Source organism: Elephas maximus, chromosome 7 (assembly GCF_024166365.1).
Source record: "Elephas maximus indicus isolate mEleMax1 chromosome 7, mEleMax1 primary haplotype, whole genome shotgun sequence".
Lineage (NCBI taxonomy): Eukaryota > Metazoa > Chordata > Mammalia > Proboscidea > Elephantidae > Elephas > Elephas maximus.
Window position 1 is genome coordinate 108,654,894 of NC_064825.1, and position 17,518 is coordinate 108,672,411.

Sequence of the window (17,518 nt, forward strand, 5' to 3'; positions counted from 1 at the left end):
GGTAGAGGATGAAAGAGTTTTAAATTGCCTAATAGTAAAAGCCTGGATTGCCTTGAAGAGACTGTTGTTGGAATTCTGGACAGAAATCAAAGACAATTCTGATGGGGACTCAGAAGGAAGTGAGGAGAGCTGTCACACTGGAGGCACAACAGATGGCAAGAGGGCACCAGCAGAGATTAACAGCAGCAGAGAGATGGTAGGAGCAGAACCAGGAGACCAGCACGAGACAGGCCTGGAGCTGACCCACGGAGCAAGAAATTTGAGTGTCTTCCGGCAGAAGTTTACAGACAGAGAAGGGTGCCCCCAGGCACTTATTGGTGGAGCTAAAGAGCTTTGGAATAATTTCCCCAGCAGGGCAGACTCTGGCAGCGAGGCCCAAGAGTCAAAAGACCAAGAAACCAGGATGCAGAAGTTGAAGAGACAAGAAACACAGGAAACAAGCACAGTTGCCATCCAGTGGGCCTGAAAGGCAGAGCTGAAGCCCAGAGCAGATGGGCCTCTACCCAGAATCCAGAGTGTGGCCAACAACCACAGTCTGGAGGGCAGGGTCATTGCCTAAATGGTCTCAGAAAATAGATGATTATTTTCAAGCCTTGACAACTAATGTAATGTGTTCTGTCAACTTCCTTGGTGCATATTATCCGTTCTTTTCCATCAACTTCTTCCATTTGTAATGGAAATGTCTAGTTTCTGCCCTTTCCACCGTTGTACTTGGAAGCAGATAACTTGTATTCTAGATTTCACAGATGAAGAGGAAGTTTTGGATTTTGGACTTTGAATTTTAAGACTTTTGCTGTGATATGATGGGGGTGAATGTGTTTTACATGTGCAAGGATACGAACTTTGGGGGTCCAAATGGTGTAATGGATTGAATTATGTTCCCCAAAAATGTTTGCCAACTTGGCGAGGCTATGGTTACCAGTATTGTGTGACTGTCCATCATTTTGTCATCTGATGTGATTTTTCTGTGAGCTCTAAGTCCTACGTCTATGTTGTTATGAGGCAGGGTTATAGGCAGTTATGTTAGTGAGGCAGAATTCAATTCACAAGGTGAGGTTTTATCCTGAGTCAATCTCATTTGAGATATAAAAGGGGGACGGACTTCCCAGAGATTTAGAATTGTTGTAGGCTCATTTTCATTCAGGTCAGAATATATTGTATTTTCCTGTGTGATGTCCTCCTTGACTGATGGTTTATTTAGAACTATTTTTTTTTATGCTGTTTGCATAGCTATTTCTACCATCCAGCGCCAAATTATAAAATACGTGTTTCTGTTTATTTTTTCAATTACTGAGAGAAGAATGTGTAAATCTCCAATTATAATTCTATATTTATATACTAATTTCAATTCTAATAATGTTTGCTTCATGCGTTTTGAAATTTTATTTTAGACATATACACTTTTCAAATTAAGTCTTATTGATGAATTCAGCTCTTTATCATGATGTAACTATTTCCTTTATCCCTTGTAATGTGCCTTTGTTTGGTCTACTTCACTACTCTAACCAGAGTGATATCTATCTGGAATTTTAGTTCTCTTCCTTGAAAATGTTATAAAACATCAGAATCAGTAGAGGTATGCCAAAATAAATAAAAAGCTTTACTGCCTTGGAGATGATTCTGACGGATAGCTACCCTGTAGGACAGAGCAGAACTGCCCCATGGGTTTTCCAAGGCTATAAATCTTTACAGAAGCAGGTCCTTGCATCCTTTTCCCAAAGAGCAGCTTATGGCTTCTAACCACTGAAGTTTCATTTAGCAGCCTAGTGCTTAACCTCTGTGCCGCTTGGCTTCCTTTCAGTATAGGTCTAATTGATCTAATTTACTCCACTTTTACAATCTTCTTCTTTTAATATCTTTGTTTTAATGATCACTCAGGCTCATGACCTGCAGCTTCCACATGTTTCAACCAAACCAATCACTAGTTAAATCCTATGGAAACCACACCTCCGACCCTCCTTACATACATTCCTTCATCATTGACTTAACTAAGGCCTTCAATACTTCATAAAGTATTGTGTAAAGGCCAAATAATGCAGTTGATAAAGGAAAAAGATTGGTGTGTTCTTTTATTCTGCCTCCCAAAATGTCTAAAAGTGAGGCCTCTGTAGCCAGGAAGCTTAAATGAGAATATGGTTATCACTCTTAAAAACTACGTGGTTTTGAGCAAACTTATGTACCTCTGTTTCCTCATAAGAGATAATTGTAGAACCACTTACAGGAAATGGTATGATGATTACATGACTTAATATGTGAAAGGCACTTACATAATTGCTCAGTGCCTTAATCAGCTGCATATGAGTTCTAACTATTGCTATTAGCTATCACTCACTCATTGACTTACCATTCATTTAATAAATATCTATAGTTATTATTGTTCCAAGTAGCATGTTATGCCCTGAGGATCGGTAGTGAGGACAGACACAATGACTGCCATTATGCAATTTACAGTATCAGCGTACTGTTAGATCTACATAAAACCAAACCCACTGCTGTCTAGTCAATTCCAACTCATAGCCACCCTATAGGACAGAGTAGTGTCACCTCATAGGGTTTCCATGGCTATAATCTTTAAGGAAGCTGACTACTACATCTTTTTCCTACAGACTGTTTGGTAGCCACAAACCTCAGATCTTTTGGTTAAGCAGCTAAAGGCTTTAACCACTGCAGCACCAGGGCTCCTTTATACCTATATAGGAACTAAATATTCAAAACAACGAATATTAATTTTAATATTTATCTTATGTAAAATTGTTATAATACTGACCAATGTGTTAACTTATATTAAATGAATAAATAAAAGGGGCCCATGGGGACAGCAAGGTCAAACAATTATTTCTTGAAGGAAAGATACTTGAGGTAATTTATAAAGAATAAAACTATTTAACTTGAGACTTAAATATGCCATTTTTCCATGTTGACTTGAACAAATAAAAAATCATTGAAGACTGTTTTACCTCAAAATTTGGTTTCTACTTTATTAAGAGAAAAATAGGAGACAGTATGGGAATTTCCACACAGGTTAATTTGATATGAATTCTTGTCTAATTTGATGGCTGGATTATTAACCAAATATTTTTAGGCACAATTGGGTGCAACCTTATTCCTTCAGTTCATCTCTTGCTTTCCCACAAGATTATGTTTTTTTTTTTTTCACTTGGAAGACTGATAACAAAGGAGACAACCTTGACTGAATCCTTTCCTTCACAACTTTGAGACCCTGATTTGAATAATAGAAACTTCAAATATGATCTATGAATGCTGCAAAAATTCTGAGTTTTGTAAAAGTCACCTATTTAGGAGTACTTTTGAAGTAGGCTATTCCTATCTTCTAGAGAGACCATCTCAATAAATCATAATCAGAAAAGATTTTTAGTTACTAGGGCTTCAAATTATATAATTTTTAAAAGATAAAATATCTATACCGCATCTGTGAAAATTAGTACTTTTTTAAAGGAATTTTGAGTATATATTTAAACCACACTCTGACGTCAAATATCCCTTCTTCCAATAGAAATATATTAGTTCTCTTTGCATATTTGATCAGAAGAGATTAGAAATTGAGGCTCTGAAACTTATTGGTGTGCTTTTCAAACTCATAATTAAGAATTGGCTTTTACAGGAAAATTGTTTTGATTGTTAGTTTTTGATGATTTCCTTGTGGTGGGGTCACAAGATAACCACCACTGGTAGGAACAAAATAGGTTTTATCAAGAGAAACATACTTTTTACTCTTAATGACTTGTAAGATAAAAAAACGTTGAAATAAAAACAAATAATTCAATAAGGAATTGGCATAAGCTGGAGAGAGTTGGGATGATGTAGAACATTTTTTTCCTTGTCTGGGCCATGATCATTGTTGTAAAGTTTCATTCGTAATGACCAATGTAGGGTTTTTCCTCATAGTTAGAGAACAAAGGCAGAATTAGCAAATGAACTAGAATTTTTAAAACATATCTGAATAGTGAAATAGTTTTTCCGATTTTGGAGCAAACACATATAGTAGCCAATTGTAGGTTATTCTCTAAGCTACATGTTTGTTTTCACTGAACCTTAAGTATACTCTCATTAAATATTACCATCTGGTCTCTCAGTAGTTTCAGCAAGAGTCTGATAAATTTCTGTGATTAGACAATGGGAAAAAAAAAAAAAACTAATAGTGGAATCAACGTTTATGGTGTTCAATGAAGCAGTGCAGAAGGCATATCCAGAGGCTGAGATGGATCTGAGTGTATGACAGCATAAGGGGCTAGTAATCTTTGGGAGGTCCATCACAGGGACTTCAGAATGGAAAATTAACTTCCAAATGTTTGCTGAAGACTTACTATAAACAATGTGAGAATAAGTGAAGCTATAGAGTTCTCAGGGCATCATCATTATAGTAAGAGAAAGATGAAGTTAAATATTAATCGTAGTAATATAACCTGTCACTGAATGTTTAATATGGGTACATTTGAACGTAATCCCATAAGTATGTATGTGATACAATGTATCTGCACTTGTAAAATTCTGCCTTGGAAGGTTGATTAATGCTTCATTTGGAAATATTCTAGGAGATAAATGCACTTTAAACTAAAAGCAAGGCACTTTCTTCTCTAGATTCAAACCTTAGAACTATGGACTGGCACCTTACATTCTTTTCAGTTTTACAAAGCTAAACATGTACTTTATTTATGAACCAATTTCTCTCAAACATTTTTTCATTGCTTCTTTTACATCTTTGTTCCTCAAACTGTAGATAATGGGATTCAGCATGGGAATCACAATGGTGTAGAATACAGACACTATCATGTCATGGTCCAAAGCATAGCTGGAACTTGGCCTCACATACATGAAGAGGATTGTTCCATGGTAAATTGACACTCCAGTTAGGTGAGAGCCACAAGTTGAAAATACTTTTCTCCTCCCTTCAGCAGAACGCACCTTCAGAATGACCCTTAAAATGAAACCATAAGAGATCAAGACAATCAGGATGGTGAATATTTCAACAGAACCCACCATGTAGAAGAGTAGAAGCTGGTTGATGTGAGTGTCAGAACAGGAGATAGCAAGGAGGGAAGGGATTTCACAAAAGACATGTCTAATTTCATTGGATGCACAGAAGGAGAGGCTAAAAGTTGCCACTGTGTGTAAAGTAGCATGTGAAATACCACCAACATAAGAAGCAATGATGAGTGACACATAGACTCTGGATGACATGTTAACTGAATACAGAAGTGGGTTATAGATTGCTACGTAGCAATCACATGCCATTGCTGCCAAGAGAAATGATTCTGTGGTCCCAAAAGTGGAAAAGAGCAGCATCTGTGTTTCACATCCAAGGAATGAAATGGTTTTCTTCTCTACCAGAAAATTGACCAACATTTTTGGGGTGACAACTGAAGAATAGCAGGCATCCAAGAATGATAATACACTCAGAAAATAGTACATGGGATTGTGGAGTCGGGAATCTACCATGACTAATAAAACCAGTCCTAAATTTCCCACCAGAGTGAAAATATAGATTGCAAGAAATAGTAAAAAGTGATAGACTTCCAGCTCAAAGTTATCTGTAAAACCCCGCAATACAAACATGGTGACTTCAGTGGTGTTCTTCAACCGAATCCTGTGTGCATCCAGTCCTGATGGCAACACTGACATTTTAGCTGATATTTATGGGTCCTAAACGCAGTTGGACTCTCGGCGTGGTACAGATGATAAATGTACTTGCTGCTAACTCAAAGTTTGGTGGTTCAATTCCATCCAGAGGCACGTCAGAAGAAAGGACTGATAATCTACTACCAAAAATCAGTCTTGAAAATCCTACAGAGCACAGTTCTATTCTGACAGGCTCAGGATTGCTTTGAGTTGGAAAGGACTAGATGACAACTCATAAATGCAATATCCTGTGAAACAGAGTGCATTCAGTTCCATCTTCATGTTTGTTTCTTAGAAGGACGTGATAATATCCTAGACAGTGATGGAAGAGGCAGTGATTGGTTGGGCCCATCTGGATGTAATTTCCTGTTTAAATAAAATAAATAAATGGCTTCATACATTTGTTGGCTGAGCTTCTCATGTTAACAGCAAACAAGCAAAAAAACAAACCTGCTAATTTATGTGGTTCTCAAATCACCGTATTTTAAAATTGACAAGGAAGAATGAACAGAGGGTTTTTTAAATCCAAACACTTTATACATATAAGTAAACCCTAGAGTACTCAAATTAGCTACAGTGTTTATGAATGCCTTTCCTTAACACCCACTAGGATAAAATGAGAGCAACACCATGTATCTCACAAGACTGGATTAAATTTAAATGAGAAAAAACTTATTAAAATTATTTAATTTTAAAATGTTCTCATATGACTAGAAAATAGACGAAGTTAGACTAACCTTTCAAGTTTTCTTAGCAGGCACCTTTTTCTACGTAAATCCATGAAGTTCATATATAACTTTGAGAACACACATGCAAATATCTTATAATATTTTACTTGTATTTGAATAGTTATGATAGTAGTTAATAAAGCCATGAAATAATAGATAAAAATATATTCATATATTTTGGGGACATCACAAAAAATACATTTATATTTTAAAAATGCCCCATCCTCTTTCTCTCTCTCTCTACCTCTGCACTTTTCCCATCTCTCTCTTTCAAGAATCCATGGAAAAAAAACAAAAATATTTACTGGTGAGAGACAGGAATAAAATAGAAATCAGGTAGAGTGGAAGAAGCACAGTGAAGGGAAAGTAAAAATAAACAACCAAATTTTGAAAAAAAAATATGGCAGTAGGTTGTCTACTAAAGAAATTCATTGCAAAATCAACTGCAAAATAAAGCTTGACTTTTTTTTGGTGGGAACAGAAACAGAAGAAATGTCAGCTAGCCTGTGATTCTAACCATCACTTCACTGATGGCTCTGACACAGGACAGAAAGTTAAAAGCACTGTATTTGGACTCAAAAACTTTCATTAAAATCTCAGAAATAGCACCTAGTGCCATTGTCAGCTGGGAAAATAAAGCCATCCTTCTTCCTTCTTGTATGAAAGAATGGGTAAGTTCAACAAAATGGTTGATATATATGTTGACAAACTACATGAACATGGTACTCATACAGAGCGCTTATTGATGAAAGATATTAATATATTTTTTTAATTCAATTTTTTTATTATATGTAAAAAGCACATACTACTTAAGCCTTCCACATTTTATCTAAACAAAATAGGGAATTCTAAAAGTAATTTTTTTTTGTCAAAGCTTTGAGCAACGAATGAATCCCAAACCAGAATCTAAAGTGTTTTTGTTACACTTGTTTGTTATTTGACCCTAAATAGGTATTAAAATATCAATTTATTGAAATTAGGCTCAATGAATCCTAATATTCTATGATGTAAAAAACAAAAAAAAAAAAAAAAAAAAAACTTTTTGCCATCGAGTAGATTCCGACCCACAGTAACCCTATAGGACAGAGTATGACTGTCCCCTAGAGCTTCCAAGGAGTGGCTGGTGGATTCAAACTGCTAAACGTTTGGTTAACTGCCTTAGTGCTTAACTACTGTGTCACCAGGACTCCATATTTTGTAATCTGTAAAGGATTGTAAAAATGTATCTCCATCACTGCATTCTACCTTTGGGCGTGTCAGTGAAATAAGAGTGTCTTTTGCTTAAATTCTCTGGATCCTGTTTGTGATTTAATTTTTGGACACCCTTGATGGTCTGATCTTGTCTGTAGAGCAAGAATGTGATTTAAGAATGAAAGTATGTTTTGTACCAAGTCAGGTCCTACTAGAGTAATTATCTACTTCACTATAGGAAAAGGAGACTCGACAGAGGAAAAAGCATAAGTTTTACCTACTTCCCCCCAAGCTTCTTCAAAGAGGCATTTCTGTTAGCTAATCTTTTAAGAAGTCAGAACTGTTGGTGTTTAAGTCAACATCCATGAGTGGTGCAAATGGTTAAGATACTAGGCTGCTAACCAAAATTTTGGACATTAGTATCCACTTGGAGGAACCTCAGAAGAAAGACCCGGCCATCTACTTCTGAAAAAATCAGCTACTGAAAATCTTATAGAACACAGTTCTACTCTCACACACATGGCGTTGCCATGAGTCAGAATCGATAAGATGACAAATGGTTGGTTGTGTTTACGACTAGCTGATTTCACTTAAAGAGGCTATAGTGGCAAGGAACACAAAAACATAGATTCTGAATTTTTTTTTTAAACAAAACATGTTCCATCTGGAAGACTGAAAGAAATCAGTTCCTCAACTCTCACAGAGTCACAAAGTCAGAAAACATAAAGTACCAGATGTCAATGAGAAAAACACTAGGCTTGAGAAGAAAGAAAGCTATGATAGCAGCTACCACATATTATTAAGTGGATTCAAGGGGTTAGGAATTTTGTGTACATTCTGTACATAATCTACATAGCACCCTGAAAACTAAATAGTTTAGCATTCATTTACAGATGAGAGAAAGAACTGAGGTCCAGCTAGATATAAAACTTGACTAAGGTCACACAGATAGTTACTAGCTGTCTTAGTCATCTCGTGCTGCTATAACAGAAATACCACAGGTAGATGGCTTTAACAGAGAGAAATTTATTTCCTCATGGTAAAGTAGGGTAAAGTCCGAATTCAGGGCAATGGCTCCAAGGGCAGGCTTTCTGTCTCTGTCAGCTCTGGAGGAAGGTCTTTGTCCTCAATCTTCCTCTGGTCTAGGAGTTTCTCAGGCCAGGGACCCTAGGTCCAAAGGATGCGCTCTGCTCCCGATGCTGCTTTCTTGGTGGTATGAGGTCACCGAATCTCTGCTTGCTTTCCCTACCTCTTATGTCTTCTAAGGCAAAAGGTGGTGCAGACCACACCCCAGGGAAACTCTCTTTACATTGGATCAGGGACATGACCTGAGCAAGAGTGCTACATCCCACCCTAATCCTTTTAACCTCAGTCAGGGATTATGATTTATAACACATAGGAAAATCACAAAATGGAAGACAAACCACACATGGCCTAACCAAGGTGACACACATTTTGGGGGGACACAATTCAATCCATTACACTAGCAAAGCAAGGATTCATCCCAGATTTCTTTGATTCCACAGTCTAAAGTATTTCTGCTTGATCATACTATAATCCCACTGTGCCATGTTATTATTCTGGAACCACCAGCCTCTAAAAATAATGTAAAATAACATCCTCACATATTTGAGTTATTTTTTAAAGTCAACCCTCTTAATTTTTATATATATATAGAGAGAGAGAGATAAAAAAAATTTTTTAGTACACATATATATTCTCTCACTGAGGGATACAAATTATTTTAAAACTTATTTTTCTCTACAAGCCATTTTCTATATATATATATTATTTATGTGGTATATATACAATTTAATAATTTCATGGCCTATTTAATATACAGATATATAAACTACCAAAGTAGCATATAACCAAATGCTTGTTGAAAGCTAATTTTCTCTCCTTTTAATAATTTCTCTGGTTTTTAAATTTATTGTTTTTAGGTGCCATCGAGTGGGTTCTGACTCATAGTGACCTGCTGTGCAACAGAATGAAAAACTACCCAGTCCTGCACCATTCTCACAATCTTTTTTTATTATTATTTTTAAATATAGCCCCTTAATTCTTCTACTCCTATTCTGATTATCATCCATAAAGAAAATCAAAGCAAATTTCTGATTTAAACCTCTATTGACCTAAATATGTAGGGAGTCCTTTCTGTTTTCTTTGCTATTTTCTCTGGAAACATTCAATTTTTCATACAAGTCTGAATTAACCAGAATCACCTAAAACAAATTTACTTTTAAAACTAGGCATATACTCTAGTAGGAGATTAAAGGTTCAATCTTCTAAAATATTTTGTAAGTGATAAAATTTTTTCCTCTTACCTGTGGAACTGAATTTCTCACTCAATTAAAGTATGCCATGATTGTGTTTGGATTTTTATACTCGTTTCTTGAGCTCTTCTTTTAGTCCATAGGGGATTAACCAAGGAGAGAGAATGCTAACTCTCTTTGGACATAAAAATAACAAGCTTTTTTTTTTTTTTTCCTGCAATAACAAGAGAATGGCTCTGTAACAACAAAATACTTGATAAAAATGATTAAATGAATTACTTGGGCCTCTGGAAAACTGATCCCTTAGCAGAAAAGTTTATGGCATAGGACTGGAAAATAAATGCAGTGACACAGGACATAGCCTTGGCTCTGATGCTAATCAGCTATGTGTCATTGGTTAATAAATTAAATTTCCTGTAACCCAGTTTCTTCCTTCTGGGAATATAGCCTGCTTAATTCTCTCAAAATCTTGTAAACCTATGTATTATTAAAAAATATGAAAGTATAACATATGTCAGACTTTGTTCAATACAAATAATTTCTCATCTGAATTATAAGGTCTTAGATTTCTTGTTCTATGAGTGATACATATAAGCTCACTGAAAGCTTAATACAAGAGATAAAATATTAATACACATGTTTATACAATAAACAAATGGATAGAAAGTTATAATATGAGAGACAAGGTTTTATACAAATAGCTGTTAATATTCTATGTGATAGAATGTTAGAATATCAGATATTGGCTAGAACCAAAGGTCAAATTTTTGACTTGTGTAGGGTCTTTTCTTGCCTTTGAAATCTCAGATACTAATCTATAGATCAGAAGCAATGTCGTGTGGAATCTAGTCATGGTGGGTTTAGGGATTATGTACTTCCATGGATAGTATTTTTGGCAGAAGTACTGTGTATACGAAAAAAAAAAAAAATACGAAAAGCAAACCCATATTCGAACTGTGTATCTAGTCCAGTCAGGAAAATTGTCTTTTCCATGATGGGAGCTGTCCAGTGTAATCAATCGGCCATCAGGTAGCTAGCTGGCTCAGTGGGATGGCATCATATTGGATACTCAATGTTGGTTTCTGCTGCTTGTAGATTGTGCTCTCAGCAGTAGCCCTAGGCAGTTTGACTTTGGTGAGTGAAAGTTCTTGTCACTGAACTTGTGCATAACCTCCATGACTGCAGCCATGACCACACTGTCCATGAGCCCATTGGGAAATGACAGGAGTGGCTGGGGTAAGAAGCTGACTGGTATCCACAGAACAGGTCATCCTATTAACTTCACTACTAAAACCCTTCTTTGCTGAGGTCACTCAGTGGTGAGTATTCACAGGGAACAAAAACATCTTCACATTTTTTTGCTCATTCAGAAGAGATATCCACATATCTCTTCCCTAGATATCTTTTTTACCAATTTTTCAATTATGTTCCTTCCAAATCCCTGATCATGCAACCAAATCATTGGCCACATATCAATTGCAACACTGTCCATTTTTTTTTTTTTATAAGCAAAAAAAAAAAAAAAAAACCCTGGTTCCTATAAGTGGTGATTTTTTCTGTGTTTGTATTAAAAATCAATAACCTTGACTTTAAAAAGAGCTAAAACATAAATTAATCTTCTCTTCAGAGTAGGAGTTACTTTCACGGAGTAGACAGTAACAAGAAGATAGCATAAGAGAGGCTTTGGGGGTACTGAGTCCCATAGATCTATAGGTCTTATCTTCCTAAGTGATACTTTGCCCTTCAGAAAGTATATGTTGCTGTAACTGTCCTTTCTGAAACCTCCGTCTTGTAGAATGCCCCCTCCCTTATTTGAAACTTTCCTTCCCAGTCTCCCTGCTCAACTTAAATTCTCCTCTCAGGCATTTTTCCTCCCAGCAAAGCTTTGTCTTTTTGGAAGAAAGTGCGTAATGCTTATTTCTGAGATCTTCAATGACCCAGAGCACCATCTGAGTCTCCCAAGACCCTTTTATGATTCTCTGCTGTGGGTTTAGGTGAGGAGAGAGGAGTAGTCATCAACCTGCAAGTGGAAGCCAGAAGGTTTTTCCCATTTTTCCTGGTTGATATTGCTGAGATTCCCATACAGTAAATTGCTCTCTCCTTTCCGAGGCTGGTTATGAAGTTTGCAGGGTTAATACTAGGTCTTGTTAATACTTCTCTTTGCCATTTACACTGTACCTGCTGCCATGGGAGCCTTGATGCCTTAAAATACTTATGCTGGGGTTAATGGAGGTCCTTTGTGGTTTAAGTTTGTCAAAATCATCCTTTTTGTTCTTTCACTTTCCTCTTTGCTTGTGCTTGTTTGTTGTTTGTAGGAGACTTTTTAAGGAAGTGCTTTAGGGGAGATTCTGAGTTAACTAATAAGAAATTTCTTTAATTACCTTCTGCTCACTAAAAATTTATTTTTAGTATTTTAATTTTTTTGGCTCTTTCATAATAGATAGTTTACTGAAATGCCATAATCTCTATTTTCTATGCACCCTTTAAATGTGAAAATTGACAAGAATTCTCAATGTCATGTCGCATCACTTTATTCAGATTTTGTTTCCTGTGTCACCTCATCATAGAGGTTCATACCACACCCTCTGTAAAATATATCTGATCCCCTCAATGCCTTACTTTATCCCTTGTCTTGGCTTTGTTTCTTTTCATAGCGCTTATTATGTCTGCTATCGTTTATTTGTTGTTTCCTTGCCACATAGTAATGTCTCAAAAAGACTTTTGAATAAATACATGAAAGGTTATTCAAGTTATGCCAGACTTCAAGTTTCACAAGACCTGTTGCTCCCAACCTGGCTTCCCAGTAGAAGCATCTGGGAAACTGTAGAAAATTAGACATGTTGTTGGTCCTTGCTTGTCTATCAGTGTTATTTTTTTTTAAGTCCTACTCATGGGCGCATGTGAGTATGCATGTGAACATGAGCATGGGTTTAGTGTGTGTTTGAATGTGTGTGTGATACAATAATGAAAGAAATTATGAGTTTTTAATAAGAAATTTCTTTTATTTTCTTCTGCTTTTTGTCTTGGATTCATCTTTTTTATAGTATTTGTTTTTTTTTTTTTTTTTACTCTTGCACTATAAAGGATTTACATAAATGTCGTAATCTCTATTGTCTGTGCTATTACTATTTCATCTGAGAAAACTACAGATTAAAATTTGCCATTCAGGATTCACAAAATACATGACTTATAAGGTACTCCAGGTCATTAAACATTTGATACCTTCTTCAATAGCACTGTTTTTGTTTGTTTGTTTGTTTGTTCGTTTGTTTTCTCTATAAAGCTAAACATTTTTGTGCATTTCTTATCACTTGACTGAGATGCCTTTAAAGAAACTCAAAATCTATGCCTTATTTACTTCAAACACATTTTAATTTCAGCAATGTAGAAATATCATGAATATGATTGTCTATAAACCCTTGTGCTATATTCTGGAATTGATATATCACAGTTTTACTTATTATATTTTACTCTATTTACTGTTTTTTTGTAATACGAAATGGGTTATATTGCCAGTATGAGGGTCTCAGAGAAGCTAAGTGCTAACCCAGCACCAGAGCTACAATATAAGATTACGTCTAGTATCTTACAATTTATTATCCAATGTTAAAACATAATTTTCCCCAAGCCATCGTTTTAAATCAGACTCGAAAGAACTTTATTCAGTCAACAAAAGTCAAGACTCGGTATATTATTGAAGAACTATTTACCTCCTTATCATTGAGTGAATCATTATGTTGCTATTTTAAGCCAAAAGATAATTGGGGAATATTCCCCTCTGGGAATCTCCTATGGGTTTCATTAACAGCTGAGTAAGTGAATATAAAAGATCTAAATAAAACATGTTCATGATGTATCTAACCTGCACTTGCTATTCTTCAGGTAAGAGAGCATATCAGATCATTTGCAGAATATTTAGGAGACATAACCTAGACTATCCAGGTAGACTAGGCTGTGAAGTCCCCAGTATTGAAAACTTTATTTCTTCCCTATTCCATTAGTGATTATTATATATCTGTCAAAACCTGATTTTTTTCAGATTTCTACCCAATAATTTAAAACCCATACTTCCTAGAAAAGAACAGAGAAATTATGAAAGATATGCTTATAGAGGTAAATAATAGACTCCAAATTGAATGTATGGTTTAATTTTCCTGATGGAAGAAAGCCATCCACTTCAAATAAGAACAATGGGAAGAAAGGTCTAAATTTAATATGTCAGTAGAAAACTAGAATATTTGAGCTATTCATCTGCCTGCAGGGTTATATTTGGATATAAATAATGAGGGGGAAATAAATAATTGACACTTATTTTACTACCTTTTACAACTAGATGTCACATCAGATTATTACTTCATAATATTTCTCTGTTATTGATGACTTGAAAGATACCCAAACACTACAAGAATGGTGTTTGGTTTTATTTATTATGGGGGGAAGGGACAGTTACAGAATTAAGCTGTAGTGTAATAGGAGGCAGTATAAAACCAAATCCATTGCCACTGAGTAGATTCAAACTCATATGACCCTACGGGACAGAGTAGAATTGCCCCATTGGGTTTCCAAATAGTGGCTGGTGGATTCAAACTGCCGACCAAGGTCTTTAACAAATTTTACCACTTTCCCACCAGGTTTCCACTTTGGGATCAGAGGGAACTAGGACTGAATCTTGATTCTGGGACTTATTAGTTTTAAGCATTGCTATAAATATTTTTTTTTTATAAATATATTATAAAGTAATGTGCAGAAAATTCCATTCTCACACTAAGTGCTCAAAAAAATGATAGCTGTTTTTATTTCTCTCCTTTGTATTGTGTTTCAGTGATGGACCCAAGATATCAAGACTTATCTTCTTTCTCTTAAAATGATATTTATGGCAGCGACTTTACATTAATTTCTTAAAATTGAGCCTATTATATTTTTCAGTAATCATAATAACTTTTTCTTTACAACTTTGGCTCCTTTCCAAATGTGCTAATGTAGACTTAGTCATGCTCAGTATAACTTTTCTTTTGACAGATAGCAGAAAAGCTAGTTTCCAGAGTTTAACTCAAGTGCTTAACTTTTTTTTTTTACCATTTTCTTTATAGAAAGCCAAATTAAGCCCACTGAAATGTGATGAACCTACTTGTTGTAATTTGTATAACTTTTATTCTTACCACTAGATCACACAATTCACAAAATTCCTACTCTCTAAAGAATAAGCTTATTGCATATTTATGAAACTTTACTAATAAAAATTGTACTTTTTTAATATAAAATTGCAGAAGAACAAGGCTAAATCCACCTTTTGGGCACTTTTTAATCATAATATGATTCATTTGGTTTGATCCTGACAAAATAATGTTTGAGTGCACATTGATTTTTTTTTCTTTAAATTTCTGGATGCATGTATTTTTCAATGTTTTCATTAAAATGTGAATTTTGTGACTCAAATTTGATTTTGAAAATAAGTACATCTGATGACAAAATTTCAGTTATATTTATCTGTTTCATTTGTAACCAAAAATTGAAATATTTAAAGGAAACTGATCTGCATCTGTGCATGTGTGTGTGTTTGTGTGTACACACATCCAAATTGTGTCTGAATGGCTTGGTCATTAAACTTTTTTGCCAATTTAAAGAGGAGTAATTTTAGAGAGAAAACCTAACATCACACACAGCTTCTAATCAAAGCACTGGGTGATAAGCGTGTATTTTCAGATTCTAAATCTTATGTTGTTTAACTTGTATCGTTGTGAATTCAGGCACAGTGTTGAACTGATGTCAAGGGTTGTATTAGAAATCACCTTTTTCCTTACACTCCTAATAATATTTTTAAAAATATAACACACTGATTTCATTTATCATTCATCAAAGTTTGTATCTGATTTTATTGACTATTTTTATCTTATTTATGTAAATACTTTTATCTCAATATTCCTTCAGATGATATCCATGTTCACTTCTTGCGCCACCCGTGATATTTCTCAAACTAAGAAAAGTGTTTAGGAATTTCTCAACTAGGTCACTGAAACAGTTTTTTTTTTTTTTTTTTAAGTAAAATGATATATTTAAAAACATTTTATGGGGCTACAGTCACTCAAAAATATTAAGATAATTAAAATAAATGGTTTAGGACTTCGAGACTGTTTTGTCTTTAAATTTTTATTTCCAGTAAAGATAATTCAATCTAAAATATATCGTCTTCTCTGTCAAATTATTTGAGTATTTTTATCTCTAACTTTATTCTTTATAAAATTCCTAAGGAAACATTTTCTCTAAATACTGACAATTTTCTAGGTAATTCTGACATTTTTACGAGGATATTGTAGATATTTGGATTTATTCATCATTCTAATCTAAATGGTTCTATCTCTTATTGAGAGACCCTTATCAATGTGTTAAAATTGGACCTTGATTTAGATTATGAATTTAACTAGTTTATAGGTTGTTCTTTGTAGGAGATTATATACCAAGAAGACAGATTCAAATTTCCTAATCAGTAAATTGCAGTTACTTAAGATGAAGCACGGAGAGAACATGTAAAAATAAATATTGTAATAAAATAGTTTTATAACATATTTCCTCCAACCAAGTAACTTTTTTAGTTCTTATTTGTTTAGCCATGGAATGATTCAGAAAATAGTTAATTTATTCTTTCTACAATTCATCAATTTCTTTTTTTTAATTTTAAATGTTATATCTACAAGAATGATTTTTAAAAAATATTTTTATGCAATACTTTAATACCTAGATAATAGTTATTTAGCTGTTATTTCACTGAGTCTACAATCATCGACACAGAAACAAGTATAAAAACTTGAAAGAAATTTTATTGTAAGAAAATACTTTCAAATCATGAATGTCTTCATCTCCTTTTTTTTTAAAAGCTTTCCAATAATTTCTTATATTTTCACCAGAAATATTTGACAGAGTAGAAAAACATACAGATCGTCAAAAATACAAATATGGATCCAAAAAGGAAAACACAATATATTGAATTTAAGAAAGATGTTTGAATGAAATATAAGCTGTCATACACTTTTTTAATTCAGTCATAGAGAATCTTTCCCCAAAAAGCTACTTGCTAAAGTCTGTTCTGCAAAACCCAAGAATGACTGATGGAACTGCAGAATATTCAGAGAGTAACTCATGAAATATCACAATACCAGCAAGTGCTACTCTACAAGACCAGCTTGATTCAACACATTTTACATTTTGAATTATTTTAAAGATTACATTTCATTAAGTTATTTTTCTCTTTCAATGTCCATCTCAATCTTGAGAGATAAACACTAATATCCTCATTCTATAAGTGAGAAGATTGTAGCAAATAATTTCACACAATTGCTCAAAGAGCTAGAACTCTGATGTTCTACTCTGATGCTCTGTCCATTGATACACTATCTCAAGTGTTTGCATGTGAGAAGGAAATTTCTTTGAATACATAACTCTCTTTAATCAATAACCTAGTTAACCCACTTATTTAAGAAATGACATGATTTTAACAAAGGTCGTTTAATAAATAAACCAGTTAGCCCAATTAATTTGGAATGACATGATTTTAACCAATGACTAAATGTTTTTATCTTCCATTTGATTCTGCACAGAGTGGTACTGACTCTTTGTTCATTGTCTTGGCATTGTCATAGGAGTCGCTGCTGAGAAACCATGCATTTCTGAAAAGTCAATGTGAGGACAAAC

General features: G+C 34.5%; 1 protein-coding gene across 1 annotated transcript; it reads right to left on the reverse strand.

The window, feature by feature from the left end:
• Positions 1-4,671: 4,671 nt before the first annotated feature.
• LOC126080288 (olfactory receptor 5T3-like) lies at positions 4,672-5,640 on the reverse strand. Its single transcript, XM_049891541.1, has one exon. The coding sequence runs from the start codon at positions 5,638-5,640 to the stop codon at positions 4,672-4,674; it is 969 nt and encodes a 322-aa protein (XP_049747498.1).
• Positions 5,641-17,518: the final 11,878 nt, after the last annotated feature.

Coding starts and splice junctions, on each gene's coding strand:
- LOC126080288 (XM_049891541.1), bottom strand. CDS start 5,640: ATGTCAGTGTTGCCATCAGGACTGGATGCACACAGGATTCGGTTGAAG.